The sequence below is a fragment of the Paramisgurnus dabryanus genome, chromosome 17 (assembly GCF_030506205.2).
Source record: "Paramisgurnus dabryanus chromosome 17, PD_genome_1.1, whole genome shotgun sequence".
NCBI classification, from domain to species: domain Eukaryota; kingdom Metazoa; phylum Chordata; class Actinopteri; order Cypriniformes; family Cobitidae; genus Paramisgurnus; species Paramisgurnus dabryanus.
In genome coordinates this window covers 19,579,000-19,602,412 of record NC_133353.1, presented here as the reverse complement: position 1 = coordinate 19,602,412, position 23,413 = coordinate 19,579,000, and the positions used below count along the sequence as shown (strand labels likewise).

General features: G+C 39.5%; 1 protein-coding gene across 3 annotated transcripts in view; it reads right to left on the bottom strand.

The window, feature by feature from the left end:
* The window catches only part of rbks (ribokinase), a 64,712-nt gene that overhangs the window by 14,000 nt on the left and 27,299 nt on the right, over positions 1-23,413 (bottom strand). For all 3 annotated transcript variants that reach the window (XM_065288710.2, XM_065288711.2, XM_065288708.2), the window contains 2 exons: positions 9,833-9,924; positions 3,362-3,550 (listed from right to left, as the gene is read on the bottom strand). In XM_065288710.2, the coding sequence (XP_065144782.1) occupies positions 3,362-3,550; positions 9,833-9,924 (281 nt within the window). The remainder of the gene's footprint in view (positions 1-3,361; positions 3,551-9,832; positions 9,925-23,413) is intronic.

The following is a 23,413-nucleotide window of genomic DNA, read 5'->3' as shown; positions in this document are numbered from 1 at the left end:
AAGTCGGTCCTGGAGGGCCTGTGTCCTGCAGAGTTTAGCTAAAACTTCCCTCAACACACCTGCCTCAAAGTATCTAGTCTGCCTAGTAAGACCTTGATTAGCTGGATCAGGTGTGTTTGATTAGGGTTGGAATAAAACTCTGCAGAGACAACGGCCCTCCAGGAGCAGGAGTGGACACCCCTGTACTAGGCAGACTAGATACTTTGAGGCAGGTGTGTTGATGGAAGTTTTAGCTAAACTCTGCAGGACACAGGCCCTCCAGGACGGACTTTGGACACCCCTGCCCTAGCAGGTTGCTCAAACAACAAAATCACCAGCTAACTACACTTTAAAATTACAAGAACTATAGACTAATATAATAACAGGCTTAAAAATAACCCCAAAACATAAGTCCACTTACAGTTCTCATGGACACGCGTTTAATCAACTGGCTATCCTCCAGACATGACGGACCACGTCTTATCTCATTTCGGCTGTGTGGTGTGCGTGCACGCTCGCGGGGTGAAGCGTGTCTGCGCTATTCTCTGAGTTGTTTTATCAACTGGCTAGTTATCCTCCAGACAGTGACGGTCCGGACCACTTCTTTCTCATTTCGGCCGTGGCGCGCGTGCCCGCATGCGGTGTGATGCGCATACGAGCTTTTCTCCGAGATGCACTTGACGGCCTTTTGTGCAGCAAATTTTTTTTTATGACCTAGTTAAGGCGGTAGGGTTTCCAAGCTTAGGCGGGCAGCCTTAACCCTGCATGAGTCAACAAGACTGTGATTTAAACAGTTCCTTCTCCCTGCATTTGCATCAGCCCCTTATAGAGTCACTAATGGCACTTTTCCACTGCATAGTACCCCACGGGTCGGGTCGGGTCGAGTTAGCTTTTCTACTGTGTACAGTACACAGTACCTGATACTTCTTTATTACCAACTCCGTTGAGGTTCCAAGCGAGCTGAGCTCACAATAAAATGTGATGTAAAACATTGATGAGAGAATTCACTACCAGCGTTATTGCTAAATGCTGAATTAGCTTTACCTTGTCATCTGTGCTTTTTTGTAAAACACCCAGTGCGATCACCATACCAGTGTTTTCCAGGCTTGTAGTTTGTGGCGGCACATCTGCATGTTTGCACAGCATTTTTGCAACTTAACTCTTTCGCCGCCATTGATGAGTTATCTCGTCAATCAAGAGAAAACACTTCCCTGCCAATGATGAGTATTTCCGGCTTTCCGCAATATCGCTATTATCCACCAGGTGGCGCCCTTCCGCAACTTTTTAAACCAGGAAGTATTGCCCTACGGCAAGGCAAGTGTCTCCGTGTCCGTGTCTGTTTAAAAGATCGCTCTGAATGGGATCTCTATGGAAAGTCTGTCACAAAAATGGAATGATCTCTGCTTTTTGCTCAAAATGTGGTGTTTTTAAAGAAACCTACCCATATTCAAGAGCTGATGAAACATTTTTTTTTGTTTGAAAGCACAGGGTCTGTTTTTTATTTGGTATATTGTATGTTTATATATTTAAAGAAAATTTTCTGGAAGGCATTAAACTTTTGTGAAAATCATGTAAGCCCTGGCGCTGGCTGGCAACTTTTTTTCAAAACGCTGGCGGTGAAAGAGTTAAATGAGGCTCAGCGGAACGAATCGACTGAGGCCATGGGTGTTTATAGAGAAATTCATTTGAGACAGAGGTAGTGATAAAAGCGATGTGCAAACATCTATTTGTGGCGTTTATATTTGATTTTGTGCGGACTGAGAAATAAACAACTCTGTTGCTCGCACCCTCTTGTATGATGTCACAGCAGTAGATAGCGCAAATAAAACAACACGCCTATAATCCCTCCCACTCTGAAATGGTACTAAACTCAATGGAAAAACTAAGCAACCCGAAGTAAAGTGAGCTGACACAACCTGTCCGTGGGGTACTATGCAATGGATAAACTCTAGGTCACCACAGGCTCTATGAGAATGCAGCAATGTCTTTCACTACACCTGCTCAACTCTCCAGATCCCTCCAGAGAATCAACAAGGATTAGACTGTTGGCATCTATCATGCACATCATTTATGACATAACACACGTCAACACATTAGTATGATACCCACACAGATGTTGAGCAAGTTACTGAATTTTTAAAAAAATTGAATAAACCATAAATGCAGATCTGTTTGGTATATATGTGATCTTAACTTAATAAACAAGTTTTTATACAATAAGACAATTTGTGAGGCTATTCAAACCTTTTATAAAGTCCTCCTTCCTCTGGAAACTGTCCTCTAATGGCTGACACAACACATGCATGTAAGTGCTTCCTGATGTGCCAGACCAGAATGCCATAGGCCCAGTGGACTACAACTTGCCTGTATGCTGCCTATTGGTATTTTTAAAAAATATCAATATTTATATATACCAGTGGCATCAAAAGTGTGATTACTGTACGTTCACTGGCTAGAGTGTCAAAAAATGCTCTGGCTACCCTGCCAAACTAATTCTATGGGTTTCCGCCTTTCGATTGGTTTGCAGCCGAACTACGTCCTAGCTGATTACCATAAAGTTGAGCTGATTTCAACTCTACTCGACGCTCACACCTTCCAAGACGTGGCGCTGCTTTTGACGAACTTCCAGCCACCGCATAGTGAGGTAGTCGTGACTTAAATATAAGCAACTTATAATTGAAACATATTCATTCAGATTGTTTTAATAATTAAATCTTTAATTTACTATTTATACATACATGTATTAAATAAATTAGTAATATTAATAAATTATCTCTGCCCTAAAAACATACTTATTTCTGCTGACCTGGAGAGGTCCATGCTCCTGTCTATATAAGTGCTATATGTAGCACATGGGTTCAAACAGCATGCCTCAAAGTCTGGATGCAGAGTCAGGCACTGCACATGAAGTCTAAAGCCCAGTATGCATCCAACTTCCCGCAGCACTGATTTCCTCAACTGTGACAAAAGCTCGGATTTCCCACACAAGCATCTATTAAACAAGAATGTGTTTCAGGAAAATTTTTCCCTCCCTTCTTATGCGGTGATGAGAACCGCAGTAGCACTATGAGTACTTACTATGAATAGGAGACAATGAAAAAAACCAATACGGACGCTCTGGTGCCCTATCCTGCCATCCAGTTGTAAGAACCAATCCCTAATCGATAAAGACTGACAATTCTCTAGGGGGTGGGGGGATCTAAGCTGTGCACATGCGTAGTAGCTGAAACAACCTCAAAAAAAATATTTGTTAACAATCTGAACTAAAAAAAAAATGGTACTGTTAATATCAGTTTTAATTGTTGGTCAGAAATATGTTGTTTAATTGTGATTTTAAAATGACTGTAGTAGTATTTTAGAAAGATTGTGAATGTAATCTTACCGTTGTATCCACAGCAGTGACTGCGGTGGTGGGAACTAGTTTGGGGGCTACACTTGTGGACTGACACACCACACAGCCCTGTGGCCCCAAGGTTACAATGACTGAACCACAACCTTTGTGTAGAAGATCTAGGCCAACTTGTTTGGCATCTTCCACTGAGGACACAGGCAACCCTGTTAACAGCTCTGCCTGTAAGATAATGAAAAAACACATTTAATAGCAATGTTTACAGTTATTATACAACAATGTTAAAACTGTCACGCTTCCCGTTTGTCTGCCTGTCTGTTTTCCTTTTTTTCAAGCGTGATCATTTCCAATACACTTAGGTTTACTCTGTTTTCCCCATCCTTTAAGGACTCACATCAGGATGAAGATGCGAAATTAGATGTTTCCAGCATACCTCTAGGTTTGTGCCAGGCCTAGGCCATGTCTTTTTATTTACCAAGGATCATCAGCATCAAGCAGTTTTTTTTCTCTCATCAATCCTTTCAGCCAAGATCAACTGAAGCCTTATCAAACTCCATCAGGACACTTTCTTTTAATGGGCAAGACATGCAAGTATCATACTTAGTCTTATTCACTGATGCATCACGCATCATTATCCCCTTTTAACTAAGGTGCATATGCATTGCAAGTAACTGATGGTTCGTTTTAGGCTTTGATCTGCTGAATTACAAATACTATCATAACTTCATGCTTTATTCTTTTCTCTACTTAAGCCTTTACCTTCCAATGCTGAACTGTATGGGTGCGTGTTTGTATGTTTAGAGTAGTATGTGTTTAGTTGGTCAATTAAGTCTTATTTGTATCACACATGATGTTGTTTGTAGTTTATGCTCATAATCTGGAGTCACTAATCATTAAAGGTATCGCTACCTGCTCTTGTTGGATCAAGAGCAGGTAGCTCTTGAAGTTGGATCATGTCAAGATCACATATATCCCAGCACATAGAGCCTTTTTTACCAGAGTACCAACACATCTCGACTGTGTCTGTTCCTCGAACAAATAAATACAGAGCACCGTTTACCTCGTCTCGTACAAATCTTATTAACATAAAATTAGAACACAATACATTAAAAGATGAAACTCAAATGTTAAAATTCGGCCTTCTTAACATTAGATCGCTTACCAATAAAGAACCAATTATCAATGAAATAATTACTGACCAAACGTTAGATGCCCTCTGTTTAACAGAGACCTGGCTTAAAGCAGATGATTACATCAGTTTAAACGAATCCACCCCACAAGACTATTATTATAAACACGTTCCTCGTCTAAAAGGGAGAGGGGGTGGTGTAGCTACAATATACAACAAAATGTTCAAAGTAAACCATAAATCAGAACTAAAATTTAATTCGTTTGAAATAATACTGTTAAACATGGAAATAACTGATCGTAACAACAAACAGCTTTCGTTTTTAGCTTCCATATATAGGCCTCCGGGCCACCACACAGATTTTCTTAAAGAAATAGCAGACTTCCTATCTGAGCTTACAGTCACTGTAGATAAAGCTCTTATCGTTGGTGATTTTAACATCCATGTGGATAACTCAAAAGATGCATTAGGACGTGCGTTTATGGATGTTCTAAATTCTCTCGGTATTAAACAAAACGTGTTTGGACCCACGCATACTCGTAAGCACACATTAGACTTAATTCTGTCACTCGGACTCAATATTAATGACATCGAAATATCACCCCAGAGCGATGCCGTTTCAGACCATTGCCTTGTGTCATACACAATACTTCTAGATAGGACCGTTCAGTCTACAACATGCTACAGATTAGCCAGAACAATAATTTCCACCACTAAAGATAGCTTTATTAGCACTCTTCCAGACCTGTCTCAAATGAAACATGTAGCAGATAACCGTGAAGATCTGGATATTATAATAGACAACCTGAACAACGTTTGCTCTAGCACGATGGATGCCGTTGCTCCCATTAAAAAAAAGAGAATCAAAGAAAAAACGCCAGCTGCATGGTATGACCATCATACTGGAGCCCTTAAAAAAGTAGCTAGAAAAATGGAAAGAAACTACCGAAACACAAAGTTAGAGGTATGACGTTCAGCATGGAAAGATGGTGTTCAACACTACAGACAGGCTATTAAAACCGCCAGATCTACCTATCTCAGTACGCTTATTAAAGAAAATCATAACAACCCTCGTTTCCTCTTTAGCACAGTTGCGAAACTGACTAGAAACAAAGAACAAACAGAAACCAATAGTAAACTCCAACACAATAGTAATGACTTCATGAACTTCTTTAATAACAAAATTATGTTTATTAGGGAAAACATAGAAACTACGCAAGCAGCAACCACTCTACCCAATAGTACATTTACCACTAGATTATCATACGAACATCTTGAGTCATTTAAACCTATTACAATAGAAGAGCTCTCTAAATTAGTAACGTCATCTAAATCATCGTCCTGTATATTAGACCCCATTCCCACAAAATTACTAAAAGAGGTATTTCATGTAGTGTCCGACACGGTACTAAATATCTTTAACTCATCGCTAGAATTAGGATACGTTCCAACAGCTTTCAAACTAGCAATTATTAGACCACTCATTAAAAAAAAAAAAACCTTGACCAGGGAGATCTTAATAACTTTAGACCAATCTCAAATCTACCTTTTCTTTCTAAAATATTAGAAAAAGTAGTGGCAAGCCAGCTACGCACATTCATAGCGAATAATAATACATATGAAAAGTTCCAATCAGGAGTCAGGCCCCACCATAGCACAGAAACAGCGCTGCTTAGAGTTACAAATGACCTCCTATTAACATCCGATCGTGGTGAAATCTCAATCCTTATATTACTAGACCTTAGTGCAGCCTTTGACACAATAGATCACAGAATCCTACTCAATAGACTAGAAAACTATGTTGGCATCAGTGGTCAGGCGTTAGCCTGGTTTAGATCGTATCTAACCAATTGATATCACTTTGTTTATGTAAATGAGGAAGAGTCCTATCGCTCCCCCGTTTAATACGGCGTACCTCAGGGATCAGTTCTAGGCCCTATCCTATTCTCGTTATATATGTTACCTCTAGGAGACATTATCAGGAAACATAACATAAGTTTTCACTGCTATGCGGATGATACCCAGCATTACATCTCGTCACATCCTAGCGAAACCCACCAGTTTGCTAAGCTAACAGACTGCATTAGTGATATTAGGGACTGATTGGCACATAACTTTCTTATGCTAAACTCCAATAAGACTGAGATACTTATTATTGAACCAAATCGCTTCAAACATAATATGTCAGATTACAAGTTGCCCATAGATGGCTGCACGGTGGTGCCATCTTCCACGGTTAAGAATTTAGGCGTAATGTTTGACAGCAATCTATCTTTCGATGCAGTGTATGTTTTTAAGCTATCATTCTATAATAGTTGCATTCGGAAATCACAGATTTCAGTAGAGAACACATAAAAAATGTAATGCACACTGTCATAACATATGTCATGTGTATGTACAGTACTGAGATAATGAAAACCCAAGTAATATAATAACATAACATAAACATAAGCCTGTTTTAAAAAGTGTTCATTATGCATATTTTTATCAGACTTTTTAGGGAAAACTGCAGATGTGTACTCCCACCAAACCCCATAAAAGAAGTGAAGATACCGCTCACATCAAGGCAACAACTATCTTTTTTGTATTTGTGTGCTTTAAGCTTTACCATCAATCTTCCCTGCCAAAATGGAAAAACACATGCATTACCCAACAGTGTGCAGTTATCACCTTCTGTGAACTGTTGATGAGTCATCGTTCACTCTCACAACTGAAATTGCAGGTAAGAACCAAATGTGTACAGATGAAAGTTAAGGTTTTAGCCTTTTAAGTCCCACCTGCACATTTTTCCCGTCAGCCTCTCAACCACATCAACGTGTCCCTGATGGTACACTCTGGTCCAAACTTTCAGTCACTCCTGAGTTTTTGCCCCAGGCCACACTGACATACCATCTGTGGCCACATTAACTGTTTCCCTTCAATCCAAGCTATCATTTATCATATTGCCTAGCCATGATGTAGGAGAAGGAGGCTCCAAATATCACAGTTACAGTAAGACACAGCAGGCAATGCTGTAATTCCTTGCACATGGACAAGTAGGTGAATTTTTGCGCTGTTGCGTTTTGTTCCTGGGTCATGACCAGGTGGGATAACTAAGCTCTCTAGTGCCTGCTTCAACAAATCTGATAACCTACAGGCAAGAAAGACACCCTTTTTGGTAAAGACTAAAGTGAAACTGATTTATGGATTCATATTTATTCTTTATTTTAAAAATGAAAAAATATTTAATACGGCTTTTAATCAATTAAGTCTGCATGAACCAGCGGCAAAGCTACGGGTGGGCCTGGCCTGGCCAGGCCTGGGCCCGCCCACTTTGAGTTGTGGCCCACCCAATCAGAAGGCCATTTTCCAGACAAATGTGTAAATAATTTAACAAAAATTAATACTAGTACTACGAAAATACGTCTTATCACACTATAATTTCATATATGTAATACAATTATAAATATAATTAAAATATAAAATTTAAGTGCAAGTTTGCATGTTCAGTCAGTTTCGCAGTTTTCTTTACCCTATAGATGCACACGCTTGTCAACATGAAATGTTGAATATGATTCGTCAGTCATTGTTAGTTCCGCCTACGCGCGATTGAACTGAATTTGAAAACAGCGAGTCGCAAATCATCAAGTTTAACAACCTTTCCACGATGACATCTGCTTATAGCTGTTTACTTTTGGAGACGAAGACTATTACATCACTCATGGAAATGTTGGATTACTGAGGACATCTTTTCAAACGTCAACAAAATGAAACGAGCATGTATTACTTTGATAATGACTTCATGCTGTGTTAAAGGACTGTTCTTCACCACATATTGTATAAAAAACCTATAATGTTACGCTTATCGATGATAAATGCTCGTCTGAGAAATGTATTTCTGCTTTTCTTTGCGCGAAGGGACATTATGATCAAAGATATTGGACTTTGTTATTATGAACCAGAAGCCCCGTCTCAGACTAATACAGGACATGTAATGGTGAGTTTAGACATTTTCTTAATGTTTATAGTGGTGTCATTATTATTTACAGTTTATAGTCAGGAGTATTACTCCAATCAACTATTTAGGGGGGCAGACTGTGATCGTGCCATAGGCTGTATGATTTAATGTTGTTGGAATATTTACATTTAAGTGACAACAGATGCAATTTTGTATTGTGCCATGTTGTTTGATGGCCATTGTCTCATTAAATAACAATCTTTCGAACGTGTTCTTTAGTAAAATCACTACCTGTTGAATCTGTCGTAGCCTATGACGCTTTCACGTCATGCATTTTGCTGAGGAGGAATGACATATTGTTCGGATCTACGTTCACGCAACGTAAATAACCTAATAACGAATTACTAATAATTCAGTTTATATTGAGTTCTGTGTTTTCAAGTGGATTAATAATTTGGTGGGGCACTGCTCATAGACTGTATAAAACAGGCACAGCCCCACCTGCCCATATACTGTAGACAAGCTGGTTGGTTATTTAAGTTGTTTTATAAATTTCCCCTTGAAACATTGTGCTGCCTGCATGGCATCAATGTAACTTGGCTTAGGTAGCGTGCACCAAAGCTTTTAAACGCGGCTGAAAACGCCTGGAGGATGCCAAATGCCAGCTGTTTTTTTCAGCCAAGCGGTTTGGTTGCTGTGATACTTGAGCTGTGAGCCGGTTGGTTGTTGTGATATTAGTCCCGCCCTTTCACCCACTGTGATTGGACGGCCGTGTGAGAACTTACATTGACAAGCTGAGCTTTTCATCCGGAGTTGAATATTTTTAGACCACAGCGCGGAAAAAATGGACAGCTGCTGGCTGTTTTGATAAAAGCCGCACTTAAATTGGGAAAAAAATAGATGCCGGCCATGGGCGTAAACACTCCCAATTTATGTACATTCTATGCTTTGCCCACCCTGTTTTATAAAGGCCCACCCACTTGAACATTTCTGGCTTCGCCACTGGCATGAACAGGAGGTTGTGACCAACTTAAGAATTGTGATGCATTTCAGAGCAAACCAAAATATTAGTTTAGAAAAAAGGTTGACTTGTTTATTTCTCTGCAAATTGACTGGATCTAAACAAGAAAGCAAGTGGAGTTTGCAGCAGGAAGCTTATGAAAATAAATAAATGTGAATGTTTTGCCCAAACTGTCGAACTGACGTCTTTAGAGAAAGTCTGTCTTTCCAGTATGGTACATGTTCGGATTTTGATGAAAGACATTTGAAATTTGAAGATTGACTTGCACAAAAGAATTGTTAACCACAAAATGAGTAATGTTGCTCTAAACAAATAAATAGGGTCAATTCTAATTTCACGTGGACTTTAAAAGAGTGAAATGTGTGATGATTAAAACTTTCTATCCTAGTTATATGTAACTGAAATTATGTTATTCACCTCAGACTCATTGCAGCAGAAAATGTCAGAGGCTTTGTAGAAATCTGAATGAAGATCTGCAATAGCAGGAGCTGGATTGAAAATGGTCTTCACTGTAAGAAATATAGAAATAGTTATAATAAAAGGATATCTGTGCCGTAAAATATTGGGTAACACTATAATAACCGCGCACAAGAAATCATTAGTTAAGCATTAGTAAATAATTAATTCATCATTCATAAAGCATTGTTCCTACATTAATAGACATTAGTATAATTGTATTTTGATACTTTATAAATGATCAATGTACACATTAAAAAAGTAAAAATAAAAATAGGTTGGTTCTTTGTGCATGCGCGCAAATGCACATTTTCCTGGGGCTAAAAAGAGTTTCCAGTCAAGTTCATGGTGGGAAGTGAAGATGGTTTATTTTCAGCCCCAGAGTTTTGCTCAGTCGGTCTATTTGCACAGTAAGTAATATTTCATGTAATACAGCACCTTTTGTTACAGTGAATAGTTTTATAAACTTAAAATACGCTGTTTTTAAGATAGCACCTTCATGCATCGGCTTTTCCTGCTTAACGTCAGCTTTACCAAAGACAGTCCTTTGGGAATCAGCTGGCTTCTTATGTGGTTTAACATGAGATATAAATATAGATCTAAGTCTTTTTGGACCGGTAATATTTTATCATCTTAATAATTTGTTCTAAAGCAGTTTGTTTTGGCGATGGTTAAGTTAAGGTAACTTAGTGCGACTTTTTGGCCTTTGCTGACAAGCTGCACTAAGTTACCTTAACCTAACCACCGCCAAAACAAACTGCTTTAAAACAAATAATTAAGATGATAAAATATTACCCGTCCAAAACGATTTATCTCTTTATTTATTTATATGTCATGTTTAACCACATTAGAAGCCGGCAGATTCCCGAAGGACTGTCTGTGGTAAAGCTAACGTTTAGCGGGAACAGCCAATGCATGGAGGTGCTATCTTATAAATGGCGTATTTTAAGGTTTCCTATCGAGAGCGGTCACTCGAAATTGCTTCCACTGATGCTGTGGGAACACCTTCCTCTTCCGGTTTTTCTGAAGCTTTCAAATGAATAACGCCAGTGTACTGGCCAATGCCACCCATGACGGCATATGGGGCTGGACTACTGCTACTATATAGCCTGTTTAGGTGGCAAAATACTCAGATTCTTTCTCTTCACCATGAACTGAAGCGCCTCGCCGTAGTCGCACTCGTGAGGGACGCAAGGACCCCCATGGACGTCTGTCACACTTGTATGGATGTTACATTAATTTTCTTTGCCGTCTACCTTATGTGATACAGTGAGCTCTGCCTCTTGCCGATTCTCACAAGTTTCGGTCACTAAGCTCAGCAGCTAGCATAGCAATGCTCTCCTGAGGCTCTACCACATGACATCTCCTGCCGTGGGCATGGCTACGCTTCGTGTGCATTTTGGCCACATCACTATGTACTCAGGGATCTGCTGATTTAGTTTGGGTCTCAGCAAACGTTGTATACAGAGAATTATACTTGTGCCTGTGACCCAGGCTGCCTTTATTGCTCTTAGTATGATAAGCAGCGGGGGCGTGGCACACACCACCACACCCCTTCAAGTCCCACATCTGTTTCGGGTGATGACAGGAATCTGTGTTGGCTATGTTTAGGCTCTCACATATTGTTTCCAATGGCTGATGATGGGCAATGAGCTGCCAAGCCAGCTCAATATATTTTTGTGCCCTGGATATTGACAACACACATTTCCTTTGCAACATGTCCTCATTCCACTATGTGCAGAGAGAGACCAATAAATATAGCAATATACAGCTCTGACGGAGAAAACTCAGCCCTACTCTCAATGTGCCCGTTACACACGCGCTACAGAGAGAAAGGGGGCTGGATAACTTTGACTGTGGTCCCTTGCCCCGCATAGCAATCCGTCTCGAAACTTAAAGCACAATGTTTAACCCCGCCCCCCTTACACACTGATTCAACAAGGTGCTGAAAGCATTCTTTAGAAATGTTGGCCCATATTGATATGATAGCACAGTGGTCACCAATCCTGGTCCTGGAGGACCGGTGCCTCTGCAGAGTTTAGCTCTAACCCTAATCAAACACACCTGAAGCACCTTAATTAGCTTCTTCAGGTGTGTTTGATTAGGGTTGGAGCTAAACTCTGCAGAGACACCGGCCCTCCAGGACCAGGATTGGTGACCACTGTGATAGCACCTTGCAGTTGATGGACATTTGTGGGATGCACATCCAGGGCACAAAGCTCCCGTTCCACCACATCTCAAAGATGCTCTATTGGGTTGAGATCTGGTGACTGTGGGGGCCATTTTAGTACAGTGAACTCATTGGGCCGGATTCACAAAACATTCTTAAGAAGAAAAATCTTCTTAACTGCCATTTTTATCTTAAATTCAAGCTTAAGAAAAAAGTTAAGAATATTTTGTATTCTCAAAAAAGCTTCTTAAGAAAGTTCTTATTTTTTTCCTTAAGTATGTTCTTAAGAAAAAACTTAAGAAGAATTTCAATTCTCGAAAAATAAACTGTCTTAAATAACATCTTAAAGTTAGGATAACCTTAAAGTAGTCTTAAATCTCAAAATTTAAGATGTTTTATAAGTTAATATGATTGTTTTAAATGTGACATGTTGTATTTTGTAGTCTGAAATGGCAATTTAAACAGTTTACGTCACATAGATTAGTTTAAAAAAGAATTCCACACTCATATAATGAAGTTTAATGGCTTACTCAGTAATATGTCATGAAACACAAACAAGTATTAGTGTTATTAATATACCAAACATTTAACTTCCTCCGTAATAGCCATTCATTGTGAAATTACTTAACAGCTAAAAATCGCTCTAAGCGGGAGGCGAACCGGTAATCGCTCCGTAATGTGAGTCGAGGGCTCCGAAACGGCGGGCATGCTTCACCCTCCGCGTCCGTCTCTTGACGCGTGAGCGCGGGAGACGAAAGCCGTGGGCACGGAGAGGGAAGCACGCACACTCAGAGCGCTCGACCCACATGACGGACCGATGGGGACATTAGGGAATTATATTTACGCACCGCCTTAATACTGTAGCTGGCCTCTGTTACAACAGCGAATAACATCCTGTAGTAGTCTTAATGCATCACTCATTTGTATCGCGTTAATGATCGCAAGGTAGTCAAAAGATTAATGGATAAGTGTATTGCTACCTCATTAGCAGGGTATCTTAATTTAAAAGCTTGTCATTTTATTCTTAAGACACAAATTCAAGATATTCTTAAGAAAAAAATTGAGAACTTCTTAAGAAATGTTTGAGAATTGCACTTAGGAACATTCTTACGCACTTCTTATAATTTATCTTAAGAACTTTCTTATTTTTTGTCTTAAGAATGTTTTCGTGAATCCGGCCCATTGTCATGTTCAAAAAACCAATTTGTAATGATTCAAGCTTTGTGACATGGTGCATTATCCTGATTGAAGAAGCCATTAGAGGATGGGTACATGGTGGGCATAAAGGGATGGACATGGTTAGAAACAATGCTCAGGTAGGCCGTGGCATTTAAACAATGCCCAATTGGCACTAAGGGGACTAAAGTGTGCCAAGAAAACATCCCCCCCACCATTACACCACCACCACCAAGGCATGATGGATCCATGTTCTCATTCTGTTTACGCCAAATTCTGACTCTACCATCTGAATGTCTCAACAGAAACCGAGACTCATCAGACCAGTCAACAACTGTCCAATTTTGGTGAGCTTGTGCAAGCCTATTTTTCCTATTTGTAGTGGAGATGAGTGGTACCTGGTGTGGTCTTCTGCTGTTGTAGCCCATCCGCCTTAAGGTTGTGCATGTTGTGGCTTCACAAATGCTTTGCTACATACCTCGGTTGTAACAAGTGGTTATTTCAGTCAAAGTTGCTCTTCTATCAGATTGAATCAATCGGCCCATTCTCCTCTGACCTCTAGCATCAACAAGGCATTTTCGCCCACATGACTGCCGCATACTGGATGTTTTTCCCTTTTCACACCATTCTTTGTAAACTCTAGAAATGGTTGTGCGTGAAAAGCCCAGTAACTGAGCAGATTGTGAAATACTCAGACCGGCCCGTCTGGCACCAACAACCATGCCACGCTTAAATCACCTTTCTTTCCCATTCTGACATTCAGTTTGGAGTTCAGGAGATTGTCTTGACCAGGACCACACCCCTAAATGCATTGAAGCAACTGCCATGTGATTGGTTGATTAGATAATTGCATTAATGAGAGAAAATACTCAGACCGGCCCGTCTGGCACCAACAACCATGCCACGCTTAAATCACCTTTCTTTCCCATTCTGACATTCAGTTTGGAGTTCAGGAGATTGTCTTGACCAGGACCACACCCCTAAATGCATTGAAGCAACTGCCATGTGATTGGTTGATTAGATAATTGCATTAATGAGAGACACACACACACACACACACACACACACACACACACACACACACACACACACACACACACACACACACACACACACACACACACACACACACACACACACACACACACACACACACACATTCTGGTTTCCATGTTTTGTGGGGACATTCCATAGACGTAATGCATTTTATTCTGTACAAACTGTATATTCTATTCCCCTAACCTACCCCAGTCCCTAACCCCAACCATCACAGAAACCCTTCTCCTATTTCAAATTTTCAATAAACATCATTCTGTTTGATTTATAAGCTTGTTTCCTCATGGGGACCTCAAAATGTCCCCATAAGGTCACAAAAACACTGGTATTGGTCCCCACAACGTGATAATTACCAGGTACACACATACACATATATACACTGCCTGGCTATTTATGTATATTGGAATTTGAATAGAGAGGTTATATCTCTCCACACTTAATCCTGCACTTAGCTCCCCGGCTGAAGGTGGCGAGCCGACGTGGATGCAAACTTTTTAGGGGTTATGTCCCAACTGTGCCAGCAGAGGATCGCTATCATGCCTTGCACATCCGTGCAGTGTTCGGGAAGTAGGCTACTGTATGTGATTAGGCTTACAACATCCCCATAAGTTTGGCTACATTTAACCTTACAAGCTTGTGATAAGCAGTGGAATATCTCACTACAAACACGGGTATTTGACTCCCTGCGTGTGTGTGGTGACCTGTTACTTGTAAGTGTTTCATTATTAAGGTAATGTTTCTCCTTCTCGCTCAGTTCTGCATCCGATCCTGCCCAAAGCAGCAAACTGCTGCAGACCCAATCTTGGTTTCTATGGCTCTGTGTGCCAGCGGCTCTGTGTGCCAGCGGCCAAGGACAGCGAGCCCTTTCTACTAGATGCCCCTCTTTATGCAGTGCCTGTAATGGTTTGAAGCAATTACTACGACCCGGTGCACTGTCACGTGTCGAATGTTCTACCATTCCAGCAGCAAGCAGATGACAGCGAAGCGGGCTGTCTTCCCCAAGGGTTTACACGTAGCTATCGCTAAGTTTCATGCTGGTGCCTAGGGGGGAAGGTGGCTGGGCACAATTCATTCTCGTAAGTGAAAGAAGCAGCCAAAAAACTTACATATTGTCATGGGCTATATATGCCCTTAAGGGACAATGTGCCTTAACCACCCTCAGTGCATCTGGAGCGTAGGGGGTTTCATTATACCTTCCATCCAGCCAATGTGAGCTTTGCCCGGTATGGGTGTTAAACGTTTATCTGCGCATTCCACTCTTATATTGCTGTAAGATCAACTCTTTATGCTTCAGAGATTGGCTGTGGGCAGCCTGTCTTTATAGCAGAGGCTTTCGAGTTGGATTCGTAACACGATTGCTGTGACCTGCCGAGGTCATTCTGTGAGCTTATTCCCGCTCCACCTAAGAAGTCAGCTGCTGGGATTCAACTGGGTTCACTGGATCATTAGGTGCTAAGGGAGGGCAGCACATTACCACCGCACTAGGATCGAGGTGTGTTTCTAATTTGGCAGTACCGCTGTATAACTACTGATGTCGAGGAACACAGCCACGTTTTCGCTTCATCCTCATTCTTTCACACTATCTTTAACATCGTGCATTAAATGTTAATGCAGGCAGATGCTAGGAGCAGGTATGTTTGCTACTGCTCACGTTGGCCTCGGCCTAGCCGTTGCTGTCATACTGTTACATTTTACTTATCTGCTCTAGTGCTGCAATAAGACCTATATGCAGGCTGTGACTGTATGCATTCTGTTCTGGATGAGCTGAGCTGTATGAGACTCAGGCATCCAATCTACTTTAAGTTGGGATTATGATATGTACTTCACTAAGCATTTTGGTGCATGGACTTAAGTAAGCTCCACTGGGGCTTCTCACAACGTGATTGGATACAATCTCCCATAGCATCAGCGGATGCAATGTCTAGTGACCGCTCTCAATGGGGAACGTCTCATTTAGACACGGGAATGAGACATTGCGCAAGCCGCCGGTCACTGCTCAGATCAGCTCTACTGTTCTTTCAGATGAAAGAATCTGAGTATTTTGCCGAGTATGTCTCGTTCCCATCTCTCAGGGAACTGAGGTTACGATGGTAACCAAGACTAGGGCTGTAATGATATATCGCGTGTCCCAGTAAGAAGAGCTGTCTAAAATCGATTCTGCATCGCAAGTCTGTGATTTTGTGTTTCATGCGCAGCTTGTGATTGTACTAGGGGTGTCCTCGACTAAGGATTTACATATTTGAATCAGAATTGTCGAATCTTTCCATAGTCGACCGATAGTCGAATCATCTATGTTTGTGTGCATGGGTTGGGAGGGGGCCAGACCAGGTACAAATTGGTAACTTATTTTCTTTCACAAGCAGCACACATAAACAACTTTCTGAAAAAAGTGACCAAAACTGTCTTTCAAGTGATGAACGAAGACCAAACTGACGATTCATTTATACATATATTTTTAAGGTAAAATGTAAGGCAACATTTGTTTAATTATAACATTTTAAAGCCACGATCTACAGAACAGCACACAAAAAACATTTTGATAACCTAAAAAAATAACAAAGGTGATCCTGCCTTCGAAACCCCGGCTACAATTCAGTGTTTTTATTTAATTTGTAGATTTAGCGCGTCAAAGCAGTCATGACCCAAAAAAAAACACAAATGAGAAAGACATACAATTTGTGATTGTTACCGTAAATGATAAAAATAAGCTTTGCAGTAGATACAATTCATTAAACATTAATTTATAACAAGAAAAACACTGAAATTAATGATTTTATAGACACTACGCGTTATTATTTAGCACAGAAATACCTGCTTGCTTGCTTTGACTTTGATCATCTCTGTATTTACTTTACAAAAACACCTGATGATTCCTATATTATTTCTTTCAGGAACCTTTTTTCTATCATTTGAAAGTGAACACCGACCATAATATTAAATCACAAGACAGACAGTCGTGTCAGGCATAAATATAGGTTTGTTGCAGATATTTTCCTTTTCATCACCGAAATTTAAAGAAACGGCTTACCTGTTTTGTAGTTTAACTTTTGACAAGAAAACCACTCTGTTTTAAATACATTTTAAAAACGTATACCCGGTTTTTAATGTTTAGTTTGATGAACTCTTTAATATGAAACGCAGAGCACCTAGCCTGTTCAGCTAAATTGCATGCCCAAGCATGGCCAGCACGCAATAGCGCAACATCGATACAATGAAAAGCAATCCAAAATGTACAGACTTAAATTAGATCAGAATTTATAATAAATACATTTTTTTATACATTTTTTTAATAAAACAAGGTCAGAAGTAACAAGGTGAGGAACAAATACGTGCAATATGCCTGAAGTGCACAGAAACAAAACACAAGCCAAATAGATAAATCAGATAACCCAGAGTGATTTGTAAATCAAATAAAATAAAGAAATTATTAAAAGAAACGAAAGTATTGCCAGATTTGCCAGCTTTGTCTTTTAAATGTAAACAAAGAGGCAATGGTTTATAAACATAGGAACCTCTTATGGACGTGTCCGGTCACAGGGTTGTGGATTTATTAACGCATTTTAAAAATATTTATTGAAAGCTGCTACTTCACATATTATTTGCAGCATTATTATAATATGTATATTGTATATTAATTTATTGGGAGAAAGCTGTTATATGTGAAATCACATAATGCGTGCACCCATATATGGCCAAAATTGAAGTATCCTCATTTCATAATACATCGACTATTAGATTGGTAGTCGAATCAGGCTTCTCCTATCGATGCATCGAATCTTCGACTATTCGGGGTCATCCCTAGATTGTACTATGGCGTTTTGGTCAGTAAGAAGTCCTTATCAATTTAAAATCATTATGAGTCGGAGTTGTTTATAACATGCATTTAAAAAAGCAACACATGTTAAACAAAATCATTCAAAATATTCTTTATAATCTGAAAATACCTGAAACAATCTGAAGAACGACGATATAGACCTTTTGCAAACACGTTACCAAGACCACGTGACGACGCCATGCTGGACGGCAAAATCACTGACGCACTAGGTTGATTAGTAATAGACGAGTGGGATTTTTGATTAGTTTTAAACAATTTAAATATATATTACACTAAAATACATGGCTTCTTATATTAAGAAAGTTGTTGTGCCGTTATCGGTCGAGGTAGGGCATTTGGTAGGTCCTCACAAAAAGCGCTATTTAGAGAAGTTAGAGATAGCGGGACTGGATACCGACCCTTACCTTCTTCCTCCATCTATTTTCACGGACCTCATTAAATCGCCGAGTCTGCCCGACTTCAGCCCGCATGATTTGTACCACTATGTGGTAAACGGGATATCCCCATACACTGGTGCTGATCTTAAGGCTTTTAAAAGTCTGCAGAGCTGCCAACTTCTGAGTTCAGCTTGGAGTGAGATTTTTGGGGGGGGGGTTTGTGGTAATAATTTTTTATATAAGTCCTAACCATTTGCCAATTGATAATAGTGTGGATTTTAGCTATTTCTGTGTTAAATAGTTGGAAAAGACTGCGTTAAAATGGTTCACAATACAAATCGAATCATATTTTAGAAATTAAATTGAAATAAAAGCTTTTACTGATTAAATGCCTGAGGTTAGAGTCTTTACTATTATTTTATACACTTCTATTATGCTTTCCTTCTGATAAAAGTGCCAAAAAAGTTCTTAAAATCTAATGAATAGGCTACTGGTCTCTGTAAAATGTATAACTGCAGATAACAGCAGCTTTGATTCAGTTTATCCACTGAGAAAGAGAAGCGTAAAGTGATGATTTGTGATTGGTGACAGAGGGACTGTCACAATCAAATAAACCAAATGAGTGGTTTATATTAAACTAAAGCAACAGATAATGTGTATGTCAAGACCATATAATTATATTTCGTATATATTATTGTTTATAGATGTCAAATATCAATTGACTTTTTTCTCTTTTATTAAAACCTGTCACCGCAAACATCATGCAGGCTTGTACTGCTTGCAAACATGCACACGCGAGTGATGGTTGATTAAAATTGCTGTTTTCTGAGGGTATCTGCGTGCGTCGAATCCGGGCAGGTCTCTGCTTTTCATCCAGACCTTGACGCTTTGTGTGTTCGACTGGTGCGGAGCTGACTGATCGGCGTATGACATCAGAGTAACGCGAGAGCAAAGGTAAAGGCGGACCCTTTTGTAACATTTCGACTTGCTCTCGCGGTACTCTGATGTCCTCGCTGCCGAACTTCCTGCGCAGCGCCACATAAAGTGAAATGCTCTTTGACTCTTTGCAGCAAAGCACCAGCAACATGAGAAGTGGTGGCACGCAAAAGACAGTGAAGGTACGCTAAAATATACAAGTGTCAGTACTGCGAGCACTGGTTTAGCTACTTACATCGTGAAAATGGATGTGTGGCGTGAGAGCGTGAGAATGGGGTCAATTGCGTGGGTCTCACGGTGAATGCGTGAGAGTTGGCAGCTATGATTTATGGTGTCACTGCAGCATTAAACAATAACATTAATGTAAAAATAATGTATTTATGCCACTTTTCTGTAATGGTAGGTGCATCATAGCAACACGAAATAACCATTTTATGACCCTAACGAACACAAACACGTACTTGTTCGGCTTGCCGTCCGTCTACAACATAGCACTTCCGCCGTCCGTCATGGCATCCATTATTCGCGCGAGTAGAGCGTGACGTCACGTGCAAGGGGTCTATAAATATTCTTCTAGATATTTCCTGGAATAGGGTTTGTAATGCTGCTACTTCTGTGGCACAATTGGAGTGTCTGCATGAGAGTGCCCTCTGGCTTTTGGATGTGGCGGCCTTTCACCGTAATTCATTCAAATTGATTCATTGAGAAAACGCGTATTTGCATGATAACCCAGAGTGATTTGTAAATCAAATAAAATAAAGAAATTATTAAAAGAAACGAAAGTATTGCCAGAATTGCCAGCTTTGTCTTTTAAATGTAAACAAAGAGGCAATGGTTTATAAACAAAGGAACCTCTTATGGACGTGTCCGGTCACGGGGTTGTTGGATTTATTAACCCATTTTAAAAATATTTATTGAAAGATGCTACTTTACATATTATTTGCAGCATTATTATAATATGTATATTGTATATTAATATATTGGGAGAAAGCTGTTATATCTGAAATCACATAATGCGTGCACCCATATATGGCCAAAATTGAAGTATCCTCATTTCATAATACATCGACTATTAGATTGGTAGTCGAATCAGGCTTCTCCTATCGATGCATCGAATCTTCGACTATTCGGGGTCACCCCTAGATTGTACTATGGCGTTTTGGTCAGTAAGAAGTCCTTATCAATTTAAAATCATTATGAGTCGGAGTTGTTTATAACATGCATTTAAAAAAGCAACACATGTTAAACAAAATCATTCAAAATATTCTTTATTATCATGAAAATACCTGAAACAATCTGAAGAACGACGATATAAATATTCTTCTAGACATTTCCTGGAATAGGGTTTGTAATGCTACTTCTTCTGTGGCACAATTGGAGTTTCTGCATGAGAGTGCCCTCTGGCTTTTGGATGTGGCGGCATTTCACCGTAATTCATTCAAATTCATTCATTGAGAAAACGCGCATTTGCATGATAAATCGTTACAGCCCTAACGGAGACGTTATAAAACTATTCACTGTAATAAAAGGTGCTGTATTACATGAAATATTACTTACTGTGCAAATAGACTGAATGAGCAAAACTCCGGGGATGAAATAAACCGTCTTCAGTTCCCACTGTTAACCTGACTGGAAACTCCTTTTGGGGCCAGGAAGAATATGCATTTGCGCGCATTCACAAAAAACCAACCTATTTTTTTTTTACTTAATTTTAACTATTGACATGACTTGGATTTAAAACACATGTAATTCACATGGCACTCTCAATTGTGTGACAGATATTAATTTTAAGAAGCCAATCTGTCTTATAGCTATGTCTTGTGGCCTAAATTACAGATTTACTGGAACAAAATATTTCGAGTTTTTTTCCAATACATTGGACATTCCTATTGAACCAGATCCCATTTTAATTATATTTGGAGTCTCCGAATAATTCCTGTGACTTACACGGACACAACAACGATTTGTTTCTTATGGGTTGATCTCGGCCCAAAACTTATCCTTTTTTTTGGAAGAAAAAAGAGGTCCGAACAATTAAACTTGCTGGCTGAGTTGATTAGTACATTACATTTGGAAAGAATTAGGTATACCCTAATAGACAAGATTTTGTTATTTGAAAAAAATTGGTCCCCTTTCATCTCCTTTACAAACCTATGATTAACAGTTCATTATTCCTTTTTTAATAATAGGTAGCATTTGTGGTTTGGGGTTTTTAGGGGGTTTTTGATTTGTTTTTATTTTTAAAATATAAGTTGTTTTGATAAAATACATGTTTATATACCAAAATGACTATGTAACTGTATGTGACTATCTGACTTTTTTTTATAAAATACATGAAAGTAAAAAAGGAATAGGCAATGAGTAAACACTGAATAATGGCTATATTTCTTCAGTACCAGGTCAAAAGTAGAAAATGTGTTAACTTCATAGCTTCATAGCTAGTGAAATGTATTACATTTCAGGGGAAAATTAAAAGCTAGACAGTGTTAATAAAAATGTATTAGGAAAACGTGCATCAGATTCTTTTCCAGTAAGTCTGTGTGGGTGGAAAGTGCATAATACAAGCCTTGAGTTCTGGCTAAGTGCTATCTGTACACGTCATTGTCTGATGAATTCATTGCAAGTGATAATTTGGGCTAATGGCATGTCTCTTAGCACTAAATATGGTCCGCTAAAAGGCTAAGCAGCATGTATCTGGGCAGTTCTTAGGTGGTGAATGTAAATGTCGGGGTGCGTTGGTGTGGGGGTTATCCATCTGTGTCACCCATCTGTGGATGAAGCTTGTTGCATCATTGTGCAAATCCATGAGGCGGGTATAGGATGTCTCTGACTCTGATCATACATGGTTCTAATGATATCTGAGACAGCTGGTTGTGTAATTTTCCATAGGAGGAAAGTTTATATAAATTGATTTAAAACTTTATGGGCCAGATTTACTAAACTGGGCAAATAAGCAATTCCAAAAAAGCGCAGATGGAAGTGGTAATTTCTGCGGGTTATTTACAAAAAGACGCAAAATAAATAACACAGGCTGATTTTCTATAATGACCAATGCAATCTACTAAGAGCAGCGCAAATTAGTGCAGGGTCGCAAATAAGCAGAACTGATGAGGTGCAGGTGATCTACTAACGCCTGATGCGGGGTGTGAAGTCCCAGCTAACAAAGCCATAGTACACTGAAAAGAACTGGAGGACAAAAAATTAGGGTTTGCAAGAAGTTTTCAAACGTCTGGTATTGTGTGACTTCTCCTAGTGACTCCTCTTTTATTTATCCTAGCATATAAAAAATAACATGGCTTGGCAAACAATATTTTTGAATAATATGTTCCTATGGTATTCCAAATAAACTGTAACATGTTAAACAAATCCTCTGCCTTGTACCACTCATTCTCTGATTTCTGCATCTTCCTTTAGCAACAATTGCAGCCATTTCAAGCACGAAATGATTTTAGACATGTTTTTGTTAAATAATGGCATAAATACAAGTATTATTAGACATGCAAAAAGTTGTAAATTGCATTGCGTAAATCATTTAAATTAGGACTGCATAACAACTGATCGCAAATAATCGTTTGCAGAATAAAAGATTTTGTTAACATCATGGGCCCTATCTTGCACCCAGCGCAATTGACTTTGTCAGTGACGCATGTATCATTCGTATTTTGCACCGGCGCACAGCGGGTTTTTCCCTCCACAAACGCACGTCGGCAAACTAGGGAATGAACTTGCGCCCCCTGGGCGGTTCAGCGCAAAAAAAGAGGCGTGTTCCGGCGCAAACCATCCCTGATGCTATTTTGCAATTTCAAAAAACAATTGCGCCACTGACCGAAAAAAAAAAGTTTAAAGTCAGTGGCACGTTGCGCGTGGTTCATTATGCTATTTTAAGGGCGCATGCTTGACCATAATGTATAGCGTGCACAACGCGCATACACTTTGCATCTAATCTACACAGATGCAATAGTTATTTTTGCAAATCATAAATTGTTACACTT